Source organism: Telmatherina bonti (assembly GCF_933228915.1).
Source record: "Telmatherina bonti genome assembly, chromosome: 13".
Classification (NCBI taxonomy): domain Eukaryota; kingdom Metazoa; phylum Chordata; class Actinopteri; order Atheriniformes; family Telmatherinidae; genus Telmatherina; species Telmatherina bonti.
This window is the reverse complement of record NC_136611.1, coordinates 4,078,952-4,098,778: the sequence shown is the minus strand read 5'-3', so window position 1 is coordinate 4,098,778 and position 19,827 is coordinate 4,078,952. Positions and strand designations below refer to the sequence as shown.

General features: G+C 50.3%; 2 protein-coding genes across 2 annotated transcripts; both read left to right on the top strand.

The window, feature by feature from the left end:
- Positions 1-23: 23 nt before the first annotated feature.
- On the top strand, positions 24-7,800 carry dhfr (dihydrofolate reductase). The gene is made up of 6 exons (XM_079252027.1): positions 24-161; positions 431-480; positions 653-758; positions 7,240-7,363; positions 7,449-7,564; positions 7,696-7,800. Exons 1-6 carry the CDS (start codon positions 70-72, stop codon positions 7,775-7,777), a joined length of 570 nt encoding a protein of 189 aa, XP_079108153.1. The 5' UTR covers positions 24-69; the 3' UTR covers positions 7,778-7,800.
- An 8,449-nt stretch (positions 7,801-16,249) lies between these two features.
- Positions 16,250-19,255, top strand: ankrd34bb (ankyrin repeat domain 34Bb; the record flags this gene model as incomplete). Its single annotated transcript, XM_079251180.1, has 2 exons — positions 16,250-16,452; positions 17,992-19,255. The coding sequence occupies 2 exons, from the start codon at positions 16,250-16,252 to the stop codon at positions 19,253-19,255; spliced, it is 1,467 nt and encodes a 488-aa protein (XP_079107306.1).
- Positions 19,256-19,827: the final 572 nt, after the last annotated feature.

Below are 19,827 nucleotides of genomic sequence, written 5' to 3'. Positions count from 1 at the left end.
CGGAAATGACGTCAGTTCCGTGAAGGCGTAAATAGTTTAGGCGCGTGAACTTCATTTCCAGCGCGAGACATGTCGCGGGTTCTGAACGGGATCGTGGCGATGTGTCCCGATCTGGGGATCGGGAAGAACGGAGACCTGCCCTGGTCTCCGGTCCGGCTCAGGTGAGTCCGGTTCGGTCCGGTCCGGTTCGGTTTGCTGGGAGTAAACATGGAGGTTAGATCCATCTGAAGCTCAGAGAGATTTTCTGTTTCCAGCTGAAAAAAAAGATCTTTCCAGTGTTTTAGTCATTTTTCTGCAGTTTCCAGATAAAATGCAGATTTTTTTCAGCTGTTCAGGATTTTCATATAAAACTGTAGAAGTTATAATAAAGCAGCTAAAGGGGATTTCTAAGAGCCCCTCATGACTGAACGTCTCCTTTTCTTGCCTACAGTAAAGAATTTGCACATTTCCGAAGGATGACAGCGACGGCTTCAGAGAAAGGTGAGCTCTTCCTCCTGCTTTCAGGTTTTATTAAAGGTCAGAGGTCAAAGTTTGAGTTAATCACTGACCTCGTAAAACATGTCCAACGTGCAGAGCGGAGGCAAATCAGGTGACCTCACGCGGTTTTGTGTCATGCTGAGGAAGTAACGGTGATGCCGCGACCCCCCCGCAGGTAAACGGAACGTGGTGATCATGGGCAGAAAGACCTGGTTTTCAATCCCAGAGAGGAACAGACCTCTGAGCAACCGGATCAACATCGTTCTCAGCAGGGAGTACAAGTGAGTCCCAAAGTCACCTGACATGTCTGGACCAATGAAACGCAGCGACATGCTGTCACATGATGTCAGTTTGTCTGAAAAAGACCAGATGAGGTTCATAGTCCGAAACAGAAATCGTGACAGACGAGACTGCAGTCACACCAAACGGAAACAAAGAGACGATAAATATCCAATAAAATAACAGCAAGACCTTCGTCAAAATCTGCAGCACAAAGCGAGAACATACTCATCACTTCGTCTTTCTGCAGGAGGGATGAACACAAACATGCGTTCATCCCGCCCTCCATCACGCAGGCGCTCGCTTCACGCTCAGACACTGTATATAAAAAGATGGGCGGAGCCTCTGACGTCACCCGTAGGTTTCTGAAGAGCTGAATTGAAGCTCGGTGGGCGGTTCCTACCATCACCATCTTGGCAGGGGCATGTGCGTCGTCTCGCCTGGAAAATACAAATATGGGCAAATAGGCGGAGCTGAGAGGGGGGCTGTGAGCGTCATGGTGGATGATTGACATCGAGCGAACTCTGAGCTTTCTGTAGCTAAGAGCTAACCGAGCTAACCTGGAGATAACAGGAGCTAACCAGCTAACGGAGGTAAGCGGGCTAAAGCTGAGTCACGTTGCTAACCGGCTAAAAACCGCGGTTGTTCTACGTTCTTCTGACTTGAAGCGGGAGATCGGGTACCTGTCAATCAAAAGGACACGGCCCCAGGGGCGGATCTACCGGGGTGGCATGGGGTGGCAATTGCCACCCTAACACAACGTTTTGTTGTGAGTGGCGCGAAGCAAAGCAGAGGCTACTTGGACAGAAGTCGCTGCACCGAAGGAGAGAGGTAAAATAATTTTTTTTACATCACATTAAAACTGACCCCGAACGAAAACTAGGTGGTAATTCTTTCAAACAGTTGTGATGTTGACTTTGAGAAGTGAGCGAAAAGTGATCGCTGTTTCGCTACTTGTAGTTTTAACGTAGGTCTGAAGTAGGTCTGTGTGGGATACAAAGCTATACGATTAAACGTTCGTCATGGAAGCAACTGTTTGTTTACTTCTGATCTTACAGAAATGAAGAGAAAGGAGAGCATTTCAAGTTTTTTTCCTACCAAAGAGAGAGGCTGGAGAAAAGCCAGAAACTAAAGAACTGAGCAAGGTTGACAGAGGAGATGAAGGAGGGGAAGAACAACTCGTATGTAACAGCGACATCATGCAGGAGGAGGCGGAGGTAGCAGAACATTGCTCTGAAGATATGGAGGAGGGAGAGTTGCAACATGATGAGAGAGAAGACAGCATGCAGGACTCAGACAGTGAAAAGAGGGGCTCTGAGCCTTCATCTAACATCTAGTCGAGCTGGACCACATGGTTTGGAGACTAAGCTTAGGTTAAGCTATATAATCAAACAAATTCACCTAAAAATGTCCTCATGAGACAAAACATAGAGTGCACATGAATCTGTCCTGATTGTTAATTAATGACAGTTTCAGACATTGTTTTCATTCATTGTTATATTGTCCATCTTATAGACATATCCAAGTCCTGGTGTGAGGGTCTTGCGCAACCTAAACCTGAACGTTTCCCAAAGATTTAACAGGGAGGGGCCAGGAGAAGCTTACTGTTTTGCCTGGAGCCATTTTTCACTTCCTGATGCTCCAGGACTGTTCTCACCTCACTTGAGGGGAATCGTAATTGGAGAAAAGCAACAATGAAAGACGGCGGTTTCTGTTCTCGGTCCAGATCTGAAAGCCACATAAAGGCAATGTTTGCATGGACAGAAAACAAAAAAAGTGCAGACAAAAATACTTCAATGTTGGGACGAATGGATGAGCAAAATAAGAAACAAGTGGCTGAAAATCAGTTCTGCATTAAAACACTGGCTGAGATCCTGGTTCTCTAACTGCCACAGAAAACATCAGCCAGGTCACAGAGAATCTCCTGACTCTGGAAAAAAAGGTGTTTTTCTATCTGTGCTAAATTTGCTGGGTAACCATAACCCTATGGTTAAAAAAAGACTTGAACAACAAGCTAAAAATGCAAAATACACCAGTAAAACTATCCAAAATGAAATACTTGAATGCTTGGCTGCAATGGTTAAAGAGGAAATCATTCAGGAGGTTAAAAAGAGCAAGCGGTTCTCAGTTATTGTGGATGAAACTAAAGATGTTCAGAAAAAAGAGCAAATGTCCTTTATTCTCAGATATTACTATGATGGTGTGGTTCATGAAAGCTTTCTTGAGTTTGAAGTGGCAGAACACATGGATGCTAGAGCTCTAAGTGACAAGATTACAAGTTTTCTTGAGAAACATGGGCTTGAGTAGAAGGAAAACGTTGTAGGCCAGGGATATGATGGGGCTGCAGTGATGCGCGGGGCACAGGCGGGTGTCCAAGCTAAAATAAAAGATGTAGCTAAGCCTTCTATGTACACTGCAGTGCACACTGCTTAAACTTGGTCATAGTAGACTCTGTAAAAAGTGTGCCGGATGCAGGAAACTTCTTCTCATTGTTAGAAAGAATGTATGTATTCATATCTGGTTGATATGTCCACAGCCGATGGCTGGAGGTGCAGCGAGACATGTTTAATGATGCACCAAGGGAGCTCCAGCAGCTAAGGGACACACGCTGGGCCTGTAGACACGTCGCTTAGCTGCTTTTTATGGACAGATTGCCTGCAATTGTGCAGGTGCTTGAAGAAATTGCTTCCGAAAGGTCTTAAATGACTCCAAATGTTTATCAGACATGCTCCAGTCTAAAACAGTGGACTATTCTAAAGTTGTTGAGCTTATTGACTCTCTTAAAGAGACACTGGTCCAGTTTCGTGGTCAAAACTCTTCTGATGAAATGTGGAGTGAAACACTGGATTTATATAAATGAAGTCACAACTCAGAGAAAACCAAAAAGATCAAGAGGTGCTTCAGGATGGCGTCATCCCCTCCACTTTGGGACAGCATGTAGCTCCAGACAGTAAGCTCACTTTCTGTACATCTGTGTACTTTCCAGTTCTGGATAACATGATTGGAGAAACAGGAAAAAGATTTTCAAACACAAACTGTAACATGATGAAAGGTCTACAGGCACTAAATCCATCAAGTCCAATGTTTTTGAAAGAAGAGGCCGTTCTTCTGTTGGTGGAAGCTTATGGGTTAAATATTGGGGATCTAAAGCACGAGTTACATCTGACAAAGACACTGTTAGAAAAAAAGGGAAATGAGAGTCCCATCACTCTGATGCAGTTCACTCAGTTTTTGGACCCATACCAGGATGTTTTTTATGAGTTGTCCAGGTTGTGTAAACTAGCAGGTGTTTTACCAGTGAGCAGTTCGTCCTGTGAACAAAGTTTTTCAGCTCTGAGGCTCATAAAGAACTAGTTGCGGTGACTGAAAAGAGACTGTCAAAGTTTGGCTGTGCTCAGCATTGAATCAAAACACACTAAAGCTCTGGTTCTAGACACATTTGTGAAGCGTTCTGCAGAGCAACATGGAGATCGCTGCATTCAGCTGTTTATAGGAGGGACAACTTCTTATTGATAAGCCTTTTAAACGGTTACAATGATGTCCATGTGTGAAAATGTTTGTGTACAGTTCTGCTTTTTCTTATAATTCTAACAATTATTTCAGCTACTTTACTTCTTTAAGTAATATTCCAAACCTTGTTGCAGTTAAACTTTACATAAAATGCATTTATGTACATTATATTACATAAATTGTATTTTATATATATCTATTTATTTTTATTTTGAGGTTGTGTGTGTATATATATTATTTATTTAGGGATATGTTAAGACACCCAGACAAAAATAAATATATTAATCAATTTATTCTTTATTTCATTAATTATATACACACACATATATACATTATATGTATGCATGTATGTGTATATATATATATATATATATATATATATATATATTATAGTGTGTGTATATATGTGTATGTATGCATGTGTGTGTTTGTATGAACAGACACTTGCTAATATTGCCACCACTGAAATATTTTTCTAGATCCGCCCCTGCATGGCCCTAAATATGCCGAACTTCAAGATTAAGTTACTTTTAAACGGATGAGTTAGACAAAAATTCACTCCCTCCCCCCCCCGTGCTGGGAATCGCGGTGTGATGACTGATGGCGGTTGACTGACAGGTCAGCTCGTTGGTTCGGACTTAAGCCTGCTACATTCGCCACCAGACGTCTTTTTGTTCTCGCAGGCATGGTTGAAGTGTCTCTTGGCGTGTCTCTGTGTTTCACAGCGTGTCTCTTGGCGTGTCTCTTGGCGTGTCTCTGTGTTTCACAGCGTGTCTCTTGGCGTGTCTCTGTGTTTCACAGCGTGTCTCTTGGCGTGTCTCTGTGTTTCACAGTGTGTCTCTGTGTTTCACAGTGTGTCTCTGTGTTTCACGGCGTGTCTCTTGGCGTGTCTCTGTGTTTCACGGCGTGTCTCTTGGCGTGTCTCTGTGTTTCACGGCGTGTCTCTTGGCGTGTCTCTGTGTTTCACGGCGTGTCTCTTGGCGTGTCTCTGTGTTTCACGGCGTGTCTCTTGGCGTGTCTCTGTGTTTCACGGCGTGTCTCTTGGCGTGTCTCTGTGTTTCACAGCGTGTCTCTGTGTTTCACAGCGTGTCTCTTGGCGTGTCTCTGTGTTTCACAGCGTGTCTCTTGGCGTGTCTCTGTGTTTCACGGCGTGTCTCTTGGCGTGTCTCTGTGTTTCACGGCGTGTCTCTTGGCGTGTCTCTTGGCGTGTCTCTGTGTTTCACAGCGTGTCTCTTGGCGTGTCCCTGTGTTTCACAGCGTGTCTCTTGGCGTGTCTCTGTGTTTCACAGCGTGTCTCTTGGCGTGTCTCTGTGTTTCACAGCGTGTCTCTTGGCGTGTCTCTGTGTTTCACAGCGTGTCTCTTGGCGTGTCTCTGTGTTTCACGGCGTGTCTCTGTGTTTCACGGCGTGTCTCTTGGCGTGTCTCTTGGCGTGTCTCTGTGTTTCACAGCGTGTCTCTTGGCGTGTCTCTGTGTTTCACAGCGTGTCTCTTGGCGTGTCTCTGTGTTTCACAGCGTGTCTCTTGGCGTGTCTCTGTGTTTCACAGCGTGTCTCTTGGCGTGTCTCTTGGCGTGTCTCTGTGTTTCACAGCGTGTCTCTTGGCGTGTCTCTGTGTTTCACAGCGTGTCTCTTGGCGTGTCTCTGTGTTTCACAGCGTGTCTCTTGGCGTGTCTCTGTGTTTCACAGCGTGTCTCTTGGCGTGTCTCTGTGTTTCACAGCGTGTCTCTTGGCGTGTCTCTGTGTTTCACAGCGTGTCTCTTGGCGTGTCTCTGTGTTTCTTGGCGTGTCTCTTGGTGTGTCTCTGTGTTTCACAGCGTGTCTCTTGGCGTGTCTCTGTGTTTCACAGGGTGTCTCTTGGCGTGTCTCTGTGTTTCACAGCGTGTCTCTTGGCGTGTCTCTGTGTTTCACAGCGTGTCTCTTGGCGTGTCTCTGTGTTTCTTGGCGTGTCTCTTGGCGTGTCTCTGTGTTTCACAGCGTGTCTCTTGGCGTGTCTCTGTGTTTCACAGCGTGTCTCTTGGCGTATCTCTGTGTTTCACAGCGTGTCTCTATGTTTCACAGCGTGTCTCTTGGCGTGTCTCTGTGTTTCACAGCGTGTCTCTTGGCGTGTCTCTGTGTTTCACAGCGTGTCTCTTGGCGTGTCTCTTGGCGTGTCTCTGTGTTTCACAGCGTGTCTCTTGGCGTGTCTCTGTTTCTTGGCGTGTCTCTGTGTTTCTTGGCGTGTCTCTTGGTGTGTCTCTGTGTTTCACAGCGTGTCTCTTGGCGTGTCTCTGTGTTTCACAGCGTGTCTCTGTGTTTCACAGCGTGTCTCTTGGCGTGTCTCTGTGTTTCACAGCGTGTCTTTTGGCGTGTCTCTGTGTTTCACAGCGTGTCTCTTGGCGTGTCTCTGTGTTTCTTGGCGTGTCTCTTGGTGTGTCTCTGTGTTTCACAGTGTGTCTCTTGGCGTGTCTCTGTGTTTCACGGCGTGTCTCTGTGTTTCACAGCGTGTCTCTTGGCGTGTCTCTGTGTTTCACAGCGTGTCTCTTGGCGTGTCTCTGTGTTTCACAGCGTGTCTCTTGGCGTGTCTCTGTGTTTCACAGCGTGTCTCTTGGCGTGTCTCTGTGTTTCACAGGGTGTCTCTGTGTTTCACAGCGTGTCTCTTGGCGTGTCTCTGTGTTTCACAGGGTGTCTCTTGGCGTGTCTCTGTGTTTCACAGCGTGTCTCTTGGCGTGTCTCTGTGTTTCACAGCGTGTCTCTTGGCGTGTCTCTGTGTTTCACAGCGTGTCTCTGTGTTTCACAGCGTGTCTCTGTGTTTCACAGCGTGTCTCTGTGTTTCACAGCGTGTCTCTTGGCGTGTCTCTGTGTTTCACAGCGTGTCTCTTGGCGTGTCTCTGTGTTTCACAGCGTGTCTCTTGGCGTGTCTCTGTGTTTCACAGCGTGTCTCTTGGCGTGTCTCTGTGTTTCACAGCGTGTCTCTTGGCGTGTCTCTGTGTTGCAGAGCGCCCCCTGCTGGAGCCCACTATCTGGCGGCAGACTTCAGCTCGGCCCTCCGGCTGGTTGAGACGGAGCTGGCGGAGACGGCTGATCAGGTGTGGGTCATCGGAGGCAGCTCTCTTTACAAGGTAACTCCTGGTGTTAAAGAAGAGGTGAGAATCTGATGAGTGACTGTTTCAGGTGACTGTTGTTCTGTTTCCTTCGGGGACCCAGGAGATGATGGAGAGCCCGGGAACTAAGAGGCTGTTTGTCACGAGGATCCTGAAGCAGTTTGACTGCGATACATTTCTCCCTGAAATCAGTCCAGATAAATATCGTCTCCTGCCAGAGTGAGTTTGCATCAAACACAGCTGATCAGTATTTCTGCTTTTATAATTAGCAGCTAAACAAACGAGGAAGTGGTCTAAAGTCCCCAGGTAGACCTGGTCTGGATAAAACACCGGTCTGGTTTCCTCTCCAGGTTTCCAGACGTCCCGCGAGACCTGCAGGAGGAGAACGGCATCCAGTACAGATTCGAGGTCTACGAGAGCATCCAGCAGTGACGACGTTTCACGTTGAAATAAAGACTTTGTTTAAAACATGTCATGTCCCGGTTCTCCTTCAGTTCGGTTCTCCTTCAGAACCGGATCCTGTTCCAGAGGTTTCTGACCTCCTGTTGGTTCCAACATGTTTCAATGTTCCCTGAAGGCATCATGAAGCCTGTTGGTTCTGTCACAGTCCCGTGTTCCCTGAAGGCATCATGAAGCCTTTTGGTTCTGTCACAGTCCCGTGTTCCCTGAAGGCATCATGAAGCCTTTTGGTTCTGTCACAGTCCCGTGTTCCCTGAAGGCATCATGAAGCCTTTTGGTTCTGTCACAGTCCCGTGTTCCCTGAAGGCATCATGAAGCCTTTTGGTTCTGTCACAGTCCCGTGTTCCCTGAAGGCATCATGAAGCCTTTTGGTTCTGTCACAGTCCCGTGTTCCCTGGAGGCATCATGAAGCCTGTTGGTTCTGTCACAGTCCCGTGTTCCCTGGAGGCATCATGAAGCCTGTTGGTTCTGTCACAGTCCCGTGTTCCCTGGAGGCATCATGAAGCCTGTTGGTTCTGTCACAGTCCCGTGTTCCCTGAAGGCATCATGAAGCCTGTTGGTTCTGTCACAGTCCCGTGTTCCCTGGAGGCATCATGAAGCCTGTTGGTTCTGTCACAGTCCCGTGTTCCCTGGAGGCATCATGAAGCCTGTTGGTTCTGTCACAGTCCCGTGTTCCCTGGAGGCATCATGAAGCCTGTTGGTTCTGTCACAGTCCCGTGTTCCCTGGAGGCATCATGAAGCCTGTTGGTTCTGTCACAGTCCCGTGTTCCCTGGAGGCATCATGAAGCCTTTTGGTTCTGTCACAGTCCCGTGTTCCCTGAAGGCATCATGAAGCCTGTTGGTTCTGTCACAGTCCCGTGTTCCCTGAAGGCATCATGAAGCCTGTTGGTTCTGTCACAGTCCCGTGTTCCCTGAAGGCATCATGAAGCCTGTTGGTTCTGTCACAGTCCCGTGTTCCCTGGAGGCATCATGAAGCCTTTTGGTTCTGTCACAGTCCCGTGTTCCCTGAAGGCATCATGAAGCCTTTTGGTTCTGTCACAGTCCCGTGTTCCCTGAAGGCATCATGAAGCCTTTTGGTTCTGTCACAGTCCCGTGTTCCCTGAAGGCATCATGAAGCCTTTTGGTTCTGTCACAGTCCCGTGTTCCCTGGAGGCATCATGAAGCCTGTTGGTTCTGTCACAGTCCCGTGTTCCCTGGAGGCATCATGAAGCCTGTTGGTTCTGTCACAGTCCCGTGTTCCCTGGAGGCATCATGAAGCCTTTTGGTTCTGTCACAGTCCCGTGTTCCCTGGAGGCATCATGAAGCCTGTTGGTTCTGTCACAGTCCCGTGTTCCCTGGAGGCATCATGAAGCCTTTTGGTTCTGTCACAGTCCCGTGTTCCCTGAAGGCATCATGAAGCCTGTTGGTTCTGTCACAGTCCCGTGTTCCCTGAAGGCATCATGAAGCCTGTTGGTTCTGTCACAGTCCCGTGTTCCCTGAAGGCATCATGAAGCCTGTTGGTTCTGTCACAGTCACGTGTTCCCTGGAGGCATCATGAAGCCTGTTGGTTCTGTCACAGTCCCGTGTTCCCTGAAGGCATCATGAAGCCTGTTGGTTCTGTCACAGTCCCGTGTTCCCTGAAGGCATCATGAAGCCTGTTGGTTCTGTCACAGTCCCGTGTTCCCTGGAGGCATCATGAAGCCTGTTGGTTCTGTCACAGTCCCGTGTTCCCTGGAGGCATCATGAAGCCTGTTGGTTCTGTCACAGTCCCGTGTTCCCTGGAGGCATCATGAAGCCTGTTGGTTCTGTCACAGTCCCGTGTTCCCTGGAGGCATCATGAAGCCTTTTGGTTCTGTCACAGTCCCGTGTTCCCTGGAGGCATCATGAAGCCTGTTGGTTCTGTCACAGTCCCGTGTTCCCTGGAGGCATCATGAAGCCTTTTGGTTCCGTCACAGTCCCGTGTTCCCTGGAGGCATCATGAAGCCTGTTGGTTCTGTCACAGTCCCGTGTTCCCTGAAGGCATCATGAAGCCTTTTGGTTCTGTCACAGTCCCGTGTTCCCTGGAGGCATCATGAAGCCTTTTGGTTCTGTCACAGTCCCGTGTTCCCTGGAGGCATCATGAAGCCTGTTGGTTCTGTCACAGTCCCGTGTTCCCTGGAGGCATCATGAAGCCTTTTGGTTCTGTCACAGTCCCGTGTTCCCTGAAGGCATCATGAAGCCTTTTGGTTCTGTCACAGTCCCGTGTTCCCTGGAGGCATCATGAAGCCTGTTGGTTCTGTCACAGTCCCGTGTTCCCTGAAGGCATCATGAAGCCTTTTGGTTCTGTCACAGTCCCGTGTTCCCTGGAGGCATCATGAAGCCTTTTGGTTCTGTCACAGTCCCGTGTTCCCTGGAGGCATCATGAAGCCTGTTGGTTCTGTCACAGTCCCGTGTTCCCTGAAGGCATCATGAAGCCTGTTGGTTCTGTCACAGTCCCGTGTTCCCTGGAGGCATCATGAAGCCTTTTGGTTCTGTCACAGTCCCGTGTTCCCTGGAGGCATCATGAAGCCTTTTGGTTCTGTCACAGTCCCGTGTTCCCTGAAGGCATCATGAAGCCTGTTGGTTCTGTCACAGTCCCGTGTTCCCTGGAGGCATCATGAAGCCTGTTGGTTCTGTCACAGTCCCGTGTTCCCTGAAGGCATCATGAAGCCTGTTGGTTCTGTCACAGTCCCGTGTTCCCTGAAGGCATCATGAAGCCTTTTGGTTCTGTCACAATCACGTGTTCCCTGGAGGCATCATGAAGCCTGTTGGTTCTGTCACAGTCCCGTGTTCCCTGAAGGCATCATGAAGCCTGTTGGTTCTGTCACAGTCCCGTGTTCCCTGGAGGCATCATGAAGCCTGTTGGTTCTGTCACAGTCCCGTGTTCCCTGGAGGCATCATGAAGCCTGTTGGTTCTGTCACAGTCCCGTGTTCCCTGAAGGCATCATGAAGCCTTTTGGTTCTGTCACAGTCCCGTGTTCCCTGGAGGCATCATGAAGCCTGTTGGTTCTGTCACAGTCCCGTGTTCCCTGAAGGCATCATGAAGCCTGTTGGTTCTGTCACAGTCCCGTGTTCCCTGAAGGCATCATGAAGCCTTTTGGTTCTGTCACAGTCCCGTGTTCCCTGGAGGTATCATGAAGCCTGTTGGTTCTGTCACAGTCCCGTGTTCCCTGAAGGCATCATGAAGCCTGTTGGTTCGGTCACAGTCCCGTGTTCCCTGGAGGCATCATGAAGCCTGTTGGTTCTGTCACAGTCCCGTGTTCCCTGGAGGCATCATGAAGCCTTTTGGTTCTGTCACAGTCCCGTGTTCCCTGGAGGCATCATGAAGCCTGTTGGTTCTGTCACAGTCCCGTGTTCCCTGAAGGCATCATGAAGCCTGTTGGTTCTGTCACAGTCCCGTGTTCCCTGGAGGCATCATGAAGCCTGTTGGTTCTGTCACAGTCCCGTGTTCCCTGGAGGCATCATGAAGCCTGTTGGTTCTGTCACAGTCCCGTGTTCCCTGGAGGCATCATGAAGCCTGTTGGTTCTGTCACAGTCCCGTGTTCCCTGAAGGCATCATGAAGCCTGTTGGTTCTGTCACAGTCCCGTGTTCCCTGAAGGCATCATGAAGCCTTTTGGTTCTGTCACAGTCCCGTGTTCCCTGGAGGCATCATGAAGCCTTTTGGTTCTGTCACAGTCCCGTGTTCCCTGAAGGCATCATGAAGCCTGTTGGTTCTGTCACAGTCCCGTGTTCCCTGGAGGCATCATGAAGCCTGTTGGTTCTGTCACAGTCCCGTGTTCCCTGGAGGCATCATGAAGCCTTTTGGTTCTGTCACAGTCCCGTTTTCCCTGGAGGCATCATGAAGCCTTTTGGTTCTGTCACAGTCCCGTGTTCCCTGGAGGCATCATGAAGCCTTTTGGTTCTGTCACAGTCCCGTGTTCCCTGGAGGCATCATGAAGCCTTTTGGTTCTGTCACAGTCCCGTGTTCCCTGGAGGCATCATGAAGCCTGTTGGTTCTGTCACAGTCCCGTGTTCCCTGGAGGCATCATGAAGCCTTTTGGTTCTGTCACAGTCCCGTGTTCCCTGAAGGCATCATGAAGCCTGTTGGTTCTGTCACAGTCCCGTGTTCCCTGGAGGCATCATGAAGCCTGTTGGTTCTGTCACAGTCCCGTGTTCCCTGAAGGCATCATGAAGCCTGTTGGTTCTGTCACAGTCCCGTGTTCCCTGAAGGCATCATGAAGCCTGTTGGTTCTGTCACAGTCCCGTGTTCCCTGGAGGCATCATGAAGCCTGTTGGTTCTGTCACAGTCCCGTGTTCCCTGAAGGCATCATGAAGCCTTTTGGTTCTGTCACAGTCCCGTGTTCCCTGAAGGCATCATGAAGCCTTTTGGTTTTGTCACAGTCCCGTGTTCCCTGAAGGCATCATGAAGCCTGTTGGTTCTGTCACAGTCCCGTGTTCCCTGAAGGCATCATGAAGCCTTTTGGTTCTGTCACAGTCCCGTGTTCCCTGGAGGCATCATGAAGCCTGTTGGTTCTGTCACAGTCCCGTGTTCCCTGAAGGCATCATGAAGCCTGTTGGTTCGGTCACAGTCCCGTGTTCCCTGGAGGCATCATGAAGCCTTTTGGTTCTGTCACAGTCCCGTGTTCCCTGGAGGCATCATGAAGCCTGTTGGTTCTGTCACAGTCCCGTGTTCCCTGAAGGCATCATGAAGCCTGTTGGTTCTGTCACAGTCCCGTGTTCCCTGAAGGCATCATGAAGCCTTTTGGTTCTGTCACAGTCCCGTGTTCCCTGGAGGCATCATGAAGCCTTTTGGTTCTGTCACAGTCCCGTGTTCCCTGAAGGCATCATGAAGCCTGTTGGTTCTGTCACAGTCCCGTGTTCCCTGAAGGCATCATGAAGCCTGTTGGTTCTGTCACAGTCCCGTGTTCCCTGAAGGCATCATGAAGCCTTTTGGTTCTGTCACAGTCCCGTGTTCCCTGGAGGCATCATGAAGCCTGTTGGTTCTGTCACAGTCCCGTGTTCCCTGGAGGCATCATGAAGCCTGTTGGTTCTGTCACAGTCCCGTGTTCCCTGGAGGCATCATGAAGCCTGTTGGTTCTGTCACAGTCCCGTTTTCCCTGGAGGCATCATGAAGCCTTTTGGTTCTGTCACAGTCCCGTGTTCCCTGGAGGCATCATGAAGCCTGTTGGTTCTGTCACAGTCCCGTGTTCCCTGGAGGCATCATGAAGCCTGTTGGTTCTGTCACAGTCCCGTGTTCCCTGGAGGCATCATGAAGCCTTTTGGTTCTGTCACAGTCCCGTTTTCCCTGGAGGCATCATGAAGCCTTTTGGTTCTGTCACAGTCCCGTGTTCCCTGGAGGCATCATGAAGCCTTTTGGTTCTGTCACAGTCCCGTGTTCCCTGGAGGCATCATGAAGCCTGTTGGTTCTGTCACAGTCCCGTGTTCCCTGGAGGCATCATGAAGCCTGTTGGTTCTGTCACAGTCCCGTGTTCCCTGGAGGCATCATGAAGCCTTTTGGTTCTGTCACAGTCCCGTGTTCCCTGGAGGCATCATGAAGCCTTTTGGTTCTGTCACAGTCCCGTGTTCCCTGAAGGCATCATGAAGCCTGTTGGTTCTGTCACAGTCCCGTGTTCCCTGAAGGCATCATGAAGCCTGTTGGTTCTGTCACAGTCCCGTGTTCCCTGGAGGCATCATGAAGCCTGTTGGTTCTGTCACAGTCCCGTGTTCCCTGGAGGCATCATGAAGCCTTTTGGTTCTGTCACAGTCCCGTGTTCCCTGGAGGCATCATGAAGCCTTTTGGTTCTGTCACAGTCCCGTGTTCCCTGGAGGCATCATGAAGCCTTTTGGTTCTGTCACAGTCCCGTGTTCCCTGGAGGCATCATGAAGCCTTTTGGTTCTGTCACAGTCCCGTGTTCCCTGGAGGCATCATGAAGCCTGTTGGTTCTGTCACAGTCCCGTGTTCCCTGGAGGCATCATGAAGCCTGTTGGTTCTGTCACAGTCCCGTGTTCCCTGAAGGCATCATGAAGCCTGTTGGTTCTGTCACAATCACGTGTTCCCTGAAGGCATCATGAAGCCTGTTGGTTCTGTCACAGTCCCGTGTTCCCTGGAGGCATCATGAAGCCTGTTGGTTCTGTCACAGTCCCGTGTTCCCTGAAGGCATCATGAAGCCTTTTGGTTCTGTCACAGTCCCGTGTTCCCTGAAGGCATCATGAAGCCTGTTGGTTCTGTCACAGTCCCGTGTTCCCTGGAGGCATCATGAAGCCTGTTGGTTCTGTCACAGTCCCGTGTTCCCTGAAGGCATCATGAAGCCTGTTGGTTCTGTCACAGTCCCGTGTTCCCTGAAGGCATCATGAAGCCTGTTGGTTCTGTCACAGTCCCGTGTTCCCTGAAGGCATCATGAAGCCTGTTGGTTCTGTCACAATCACGTGTTCCCTGGAGGCATCATGAAGCCTGTTGGTTCTGTCACAGTCCCGTGTTCCCTGAAGGCATCATGAAGCCTGTTGGTTCTGTCACAGTCCCGTGTTCCCTGGAGGCATCATGAAGCCTGTTGGTTCTGTCACAGTCCCGTGTTCCCTGAAGGCATCATGAAGCCTGTTGGTTCTGTCACAGTCCCGTGTTCCCTGAAGGCATCATGAAGCCTGTTGGTTCTGTCACAGTCCCGTGTTCCCTGGAGGCATCATGAAGCCTGTTGGTTCTGTCACAGTCCCGTGTTCCCTGAAGGCATCATGAAGCCTGTTGGTTCTGTCACAGTCCCGTGTTCCCTGAAGGCATCATGAAGCCTGTTGGTTCTGTCACAGTCCCGTGTTCCCTGAAGGCATCATGAAGCCTGTTGGTTCTGTCACAGTCCCGTGTTCCCTGAAGGCATCATGAAGCCTTTTGGTTCTGTCACAGTCCCGTGTTCCCTGGAGGCATCATGAAGCCTTTTGGTTCTGTCACAGTCCCGTGTTCCCTGAAGGCATCATGAAGCCTGTTGGTTCTGTCACAGTCCCGTGTTCCCTGAAGGCATCATGAAGCCTGTTGGTTCTGTCACAGTCCCGTGTTCCCTGGAGGCATCATGAAGCCTGTTGGTTCTGTCACAGTCCCGTGTTCCCTGGAGGCATCATGAAGCCTGTTGGTTCTGTCACAGTCCCGTGTTCCCTGGAGGCATCATGAAGCCTGTTGGTTCTGTCACAGTCCCGTGTTCCCTGGAGGCATCATGAAGCCTGTTGGTTCTGTCACAGTCCCGTGTTCCCTGGAGGCATCATGAAGCGACTCTCCTGCTGCCTTGAATCTGAGGACAGAAGAAGACGTCTGTGTTGTGTAATCCAGACTTGAATGAACTCTCCTGCAGCCTTGAATGCTGCTCTGACGTCTCCGGCGGCATTGTTCCTCCATCAGCCGTCTGAATACCTGAAGGTGAAAAGACTTCAGTCTTACCTGCGTAAACAGCAGCGTCTGCACTGAGGCTGCTCACAAAAGGCTGCGCTGCGATTGGCTGACAGTCTGGCGCCGTGATGCTCCTGCGGTGGGAGGTATATCAGCCTTCCTCGCTGCTCTCAGCTGCCACTCGCTTTGGTTTCCAGCTGCTCTGAATGAAACATCCTCCGGTAAGTTCAGCAGTAAAACTTCGTCTGTTTCTTTTCCAGCTTTTTTTCTTCCATTAAATATGATTCAGGTTTCTGATGTAGCCAGAAGAGAGGTTGTTCACACATTTATTTTCTCTGTGTTTATAAGTAACTAGGAAATATTTCTGTCTCAAGATGATGGAAATAAAAATGTGGAATATCGTCATGGCCGGAGGTCACCGTCAGGGTTAAAGGTCATCCTGCAGGAAACATCGGAACACACGCCGTCTCCAAGCACGAGGACCTTAAACCGTCTCCAGAAACCAGAACCATGAACCTCCTCCAGACACGTGGACAATCAGATCTGCTGCGGTTGGGTTGTTTCAGGTTCTGGTTCCGGACTGGTTCCATGTTCAGGTCCAGCTGGTCAGAATCACTTCTTCTCTGCTTTTCAGCTTCTTAAACTTTATCTGACGTTTCCATGACGCCGAGCTGCTGCAGTCATGCTGTGGTGATCACACCTTGTTGCCATGGAGACAGTCTGCGCCGCTCATCCTGTTCAGGGTGAGGAGTGGGCTGCAGCCCAACATGCAGACAGGCTGCTGACTCGGATCTAACAGGTTCTGGTTCCAGACCGATTCAGGGATCTGGAGACAGAGTTAAAGGATGAGAGATGATGGAAGGATGGATGATGAAGGATGGGACAGGGAGGGAGGGATGAATCAGAGGGGTAGGCGTGGCTTGTTGTTAACCAGTTAACTAAGTTAACTAAAATCAACAATTCCTCCAGGTTTCTGTGGTGTGATGATCCAGTAGAAAGTCTCAGACCATCTTCTGATTGGCGGATCCTGTTTGTCTCTTCCTGTTTGCAGGACTAAACTTGCTCATCCTACAGCGAGGCTCCTGCAGTGAAGGTTGGTGAGATGGATGAACCACCAGAGCCTTGGACTGACAGTAATTCCCTGCTGAGAGCCGTCTACCTGAGCCGACTGCGTCTCACCCGGCTGCTCCTGGAGGGAGGGGCTTACATCAACGAGAGTAATGAACATGGAGAAACTCCCCTGATGATCGCCTGCAAGACCAGACACACAGACCCGCAGAGTGTACCGAAGATCAAGATGGTTCGGTGGGTTCACATATGATGGAGCTTTAACCTGCATGTGTGGATTTCAGCCTGAACTGGGTTCACACTGGTTTCTGGAAGCTTCCATTATCCATGCGCTGGTTTCCAGTAGAGAATCATGTCTGCTGTTAATGCAGAACATCACCAGCATCCAACCCTGTCCCAGCATACAGAGATTCCTTCTAATTCTCTGAATCTTGTGATATTTTATGCTGTAGATGGCGAGCTCTTCAAAGTCTCTTCAAAAGGAACATTTCTATCATATTTCTTCTAATTTGACACTTATTTCCTTGCAGATTGTTCAACCCCTCTCCCCTCTTACTTCTGAGACTCTACTTCTCTGAAGTGCTCTTTAGCATCCAATCACAATACTGACATGTCTAATAGTTAGCCTGATTAGCGGTTTTTTAAGAGGACCCTGAACATCACCAGCATCAAGCACTGTCCCCACTACACAGAGATTCCTTCTTATTCTCTACATCAGGGGTGCCCAAAGTGTGGCCCGCGGGCCAAAATCGGTCCGGCAGCACTTTACTTTGGGCCCGTTAGTCGTTGTTTAATACCCTACAGAGCTTGATGAAAAGACAATACTCTGTGTTATGAACTCCAATAGGACCAGACTCAGAGGGATCCTGACTGACTCACACCTTGTCAGTGAGCCGGGTGCGACCCAACATGGAGAGATGGGTAATGTCCAAAGATCAGCTGCATGTGTCCCACTAAGTATCAGTAACTTGCCTTGTTCAATATGCACTGTTTCTTAATGTTGACATGTTGCACTTCGTTGCAGTTTAGTGGCTGTAATTATTGCTTCTTGCCCCTCCAACTACGGCTTTATTGTTCTATTGCCACATCGACTTTTTTCCTGTAACACTGTATTTGCCCAGATAGGAAAAAAGCACACTGTACTTGTGTTTAATCCTGAAAGCTGCAGTGTTTGGCCCCTGGAGGGGAAAAGTTTGGGCACCTACATGACATCTCTACATGACATTTTACGCTGTCTACAAAATTTTAAATTGAACATTTTCATAAAATTTCTCCAAATTTAGTCCCATTTTTAGCAGTCTGTTGAACTTGTGTCCACCTTTTACTTCAGAGAGACTCTACCTCTCTTAAGTGCTCTTTAATGTCCAGGTCTGTTACTGACAAGTCTGGTCATTAAACCTGATCAGCTGCAACTTCTTCCTCCAGATGTTTTATCTCTGAACTCTCTGGCAGTCAGACGTCTTTACCAATCCAGACGTTCGCTGCCAACCGCTGAGCGGCGTCTGTCCTCTGAGAACTCAGTATTCTGCGGGTCCTGAAAGTCCCGGTCCTGTGGGTCCTGTCACTATGAGGCTCTCCGCTACAGCAATGGCTGGCAGGCAATGAGGACCTGAAGATCTCCAGCGTGGTTCCTAGCATACAGAGATTCCTCCGTATCCTCTGCATCCGTAGACAACATTTTACTTTGTATTGGGTGGATTTTCAGTCTGAGGACCGTCTTTCTGAACTTTTAGACCCAGTTTGTCTCAGACTGCTGAACCTCTTTGTTCCCAACAGGTATCTCCTGGAAAACGGCGCCGATCCAAACATTCAGGACAAGACGGGGAAAACGGCTCTGATCCATGCCTGTCTGGAGCAAAGCGGATCTGAAGTTTTGTCGCTGCTGCTCAGCAGCGGCGCTGATCCCACTCTGGAGGACCACGCCGGCTTGTCCGCGCTGGTTTACGCAGTCGGTTCGGGAAACCGGGACGTCCTTAACGTCCTTCTGGACGCCTGTAAGGGGAGAGGGAAGGAGGTCATCATTATCACCTCCAACCCCATGACTCCTGGACAACAGAAGACGAAGCAGTTCCTGGGAGTTCCTCCACCTGCAGAGCCGGAGGAAAGTCTCCGTCCCGCCGCAGCATCCGGCTGCGTGGAGGCTCAGATCCCAACCTCGTTAGAAACCTCCTCTCCGCTTCGTGTTCCTGAAGTCAGATCTCAGCCCGGTTCTCCCGTCCCGCATCCGAGTCCGTCACGTGGTTCCGATGTGGACACGCTTCATCTCCACAGGATGCTGTCGGAGCTCGGCTCTAAGAGTCCGAGCGGCTCTTCTCCCGTTCCACGTGGAAGACCCCCCGCCGTCTCCCGCCACCACAGCGTGGACATAAGGGACGCCGCGGGGCTGCACAGAGCTCTGGACAACACGTCTGCAGGCCAGAACAAAGGAAGACCAGCGTTTGGTAGAAAGATGTCGTACGACAGCGCGGCCATGTTTCTACATTCCGCTTCGCACCCCAGCGGCGTCCCGGTCCCGGACGGGTCCGGTTCTGAGGATGAGGGTCGTCTCGGACTGCTGAATCTTGAGGAACATCAGCAGAACATCAGCTTGGAGCACTACAGCTCTGACTCTCAGCTGCAGAGCTTTGACTGCAGAGAGAAACCATCCCGGAGCAGCGGAACCGGATCTGGACAAGAGAGGCACAAGCTGGTCCACAGCAGACCCCCCACCCTGTCCGGATCCAAGGAGTCCATCCAGCGACGAGGTCCAGCAGGACTGGAACGAAGAGGTTCAGGAGCGTTTCTTCTGGATCATATCGCCCACACTCGGCCCGGATACCTCCCACCTCTCAACCCCCACACTCCCATCCCAGACATCCGCTCCGGTTCTTCCCTCCCTCCCACTGGGAGTAAAAAGACACTGACTGGTCCTACCGGGTCAAAACCGGCTCTCCACCAGGACCTGAACACTAAGAAGATGCTGTGGAGACGGCATTCCATGCAGAGCGAGCAGATCAGACAGCTGCGCCACTTCCAGGAAGCTTCTGGACTCGATGAATGAAGCTGTCGGAGAATCTGATGATGATCAACAATAAAGCCTGGAAACAGGATCCAGTCTCTCTTCCTGTCTCTTCATTCGTCCATCCGTCCGTCCATCTCTCCGTCCGTCCGTCCATCTCTCCGTCCGTCCGTCCATCTCTCCGTCCGTCCGTCCATCTCTCCGTCCGTCCATCTCTCCGTTCGTCCATCTCTCCGTTCGTCCGTCCATCTCTCCGTCCGTCCGTCCGTCCATCTCTCCGTCCGTCCATCCGTCCATCTCTCCGTCCGTCCGTCCGTCCATCTCTCCGTCCGTCCGTCCATCTCTCCGTCCGTCCGTCCGTCCATCTCTCCGTCCGTCCGTCCATCTCTCCGTTCGTCCGTCCATCTCTCCGTCCGTCCATCTCTCCGTCCGTCCGTCCATCTCTCCGTCCGTCCGTCCATCTCTCCGTCCGTCCATCTCTCCGTTCGTCCGTCCGTCCGTCCATCTCTCCGTTCGTCCGTCCATCTCTCCGTCCGTCCGTCCGTCCATCTCTCCGTCCGTCCATCTCTCCGTCCGTCCATCTCTCCGTCCGTCCATCTCTCCGTCCGTCCATC

Bases quoted from the DNA above. Each gene is read 5' to 3' on its own strand.
- dhfr (XM_079252027.1), top strand. From the start codon at position 70: ATGTCGCGGGTTCTGAACGGGATCGTGGCGATGTGTCCCGATCTGGGG. The intron at 7,364-7,448 runs GTAACTCCTGGT...TCGGGGACCCAG, and splicing joins GAGGCAGCTCTCTTTACAAG to GAGATGATGGAGAGCCCGGG. The intron at 7,565-7,695 runs GTGAGTTTGCAT...TTTCCTCTCCAG, and splicing joins AAATATCGTCTCCTGCCAGA to GTTTCCAGACGTCCCGCGAG.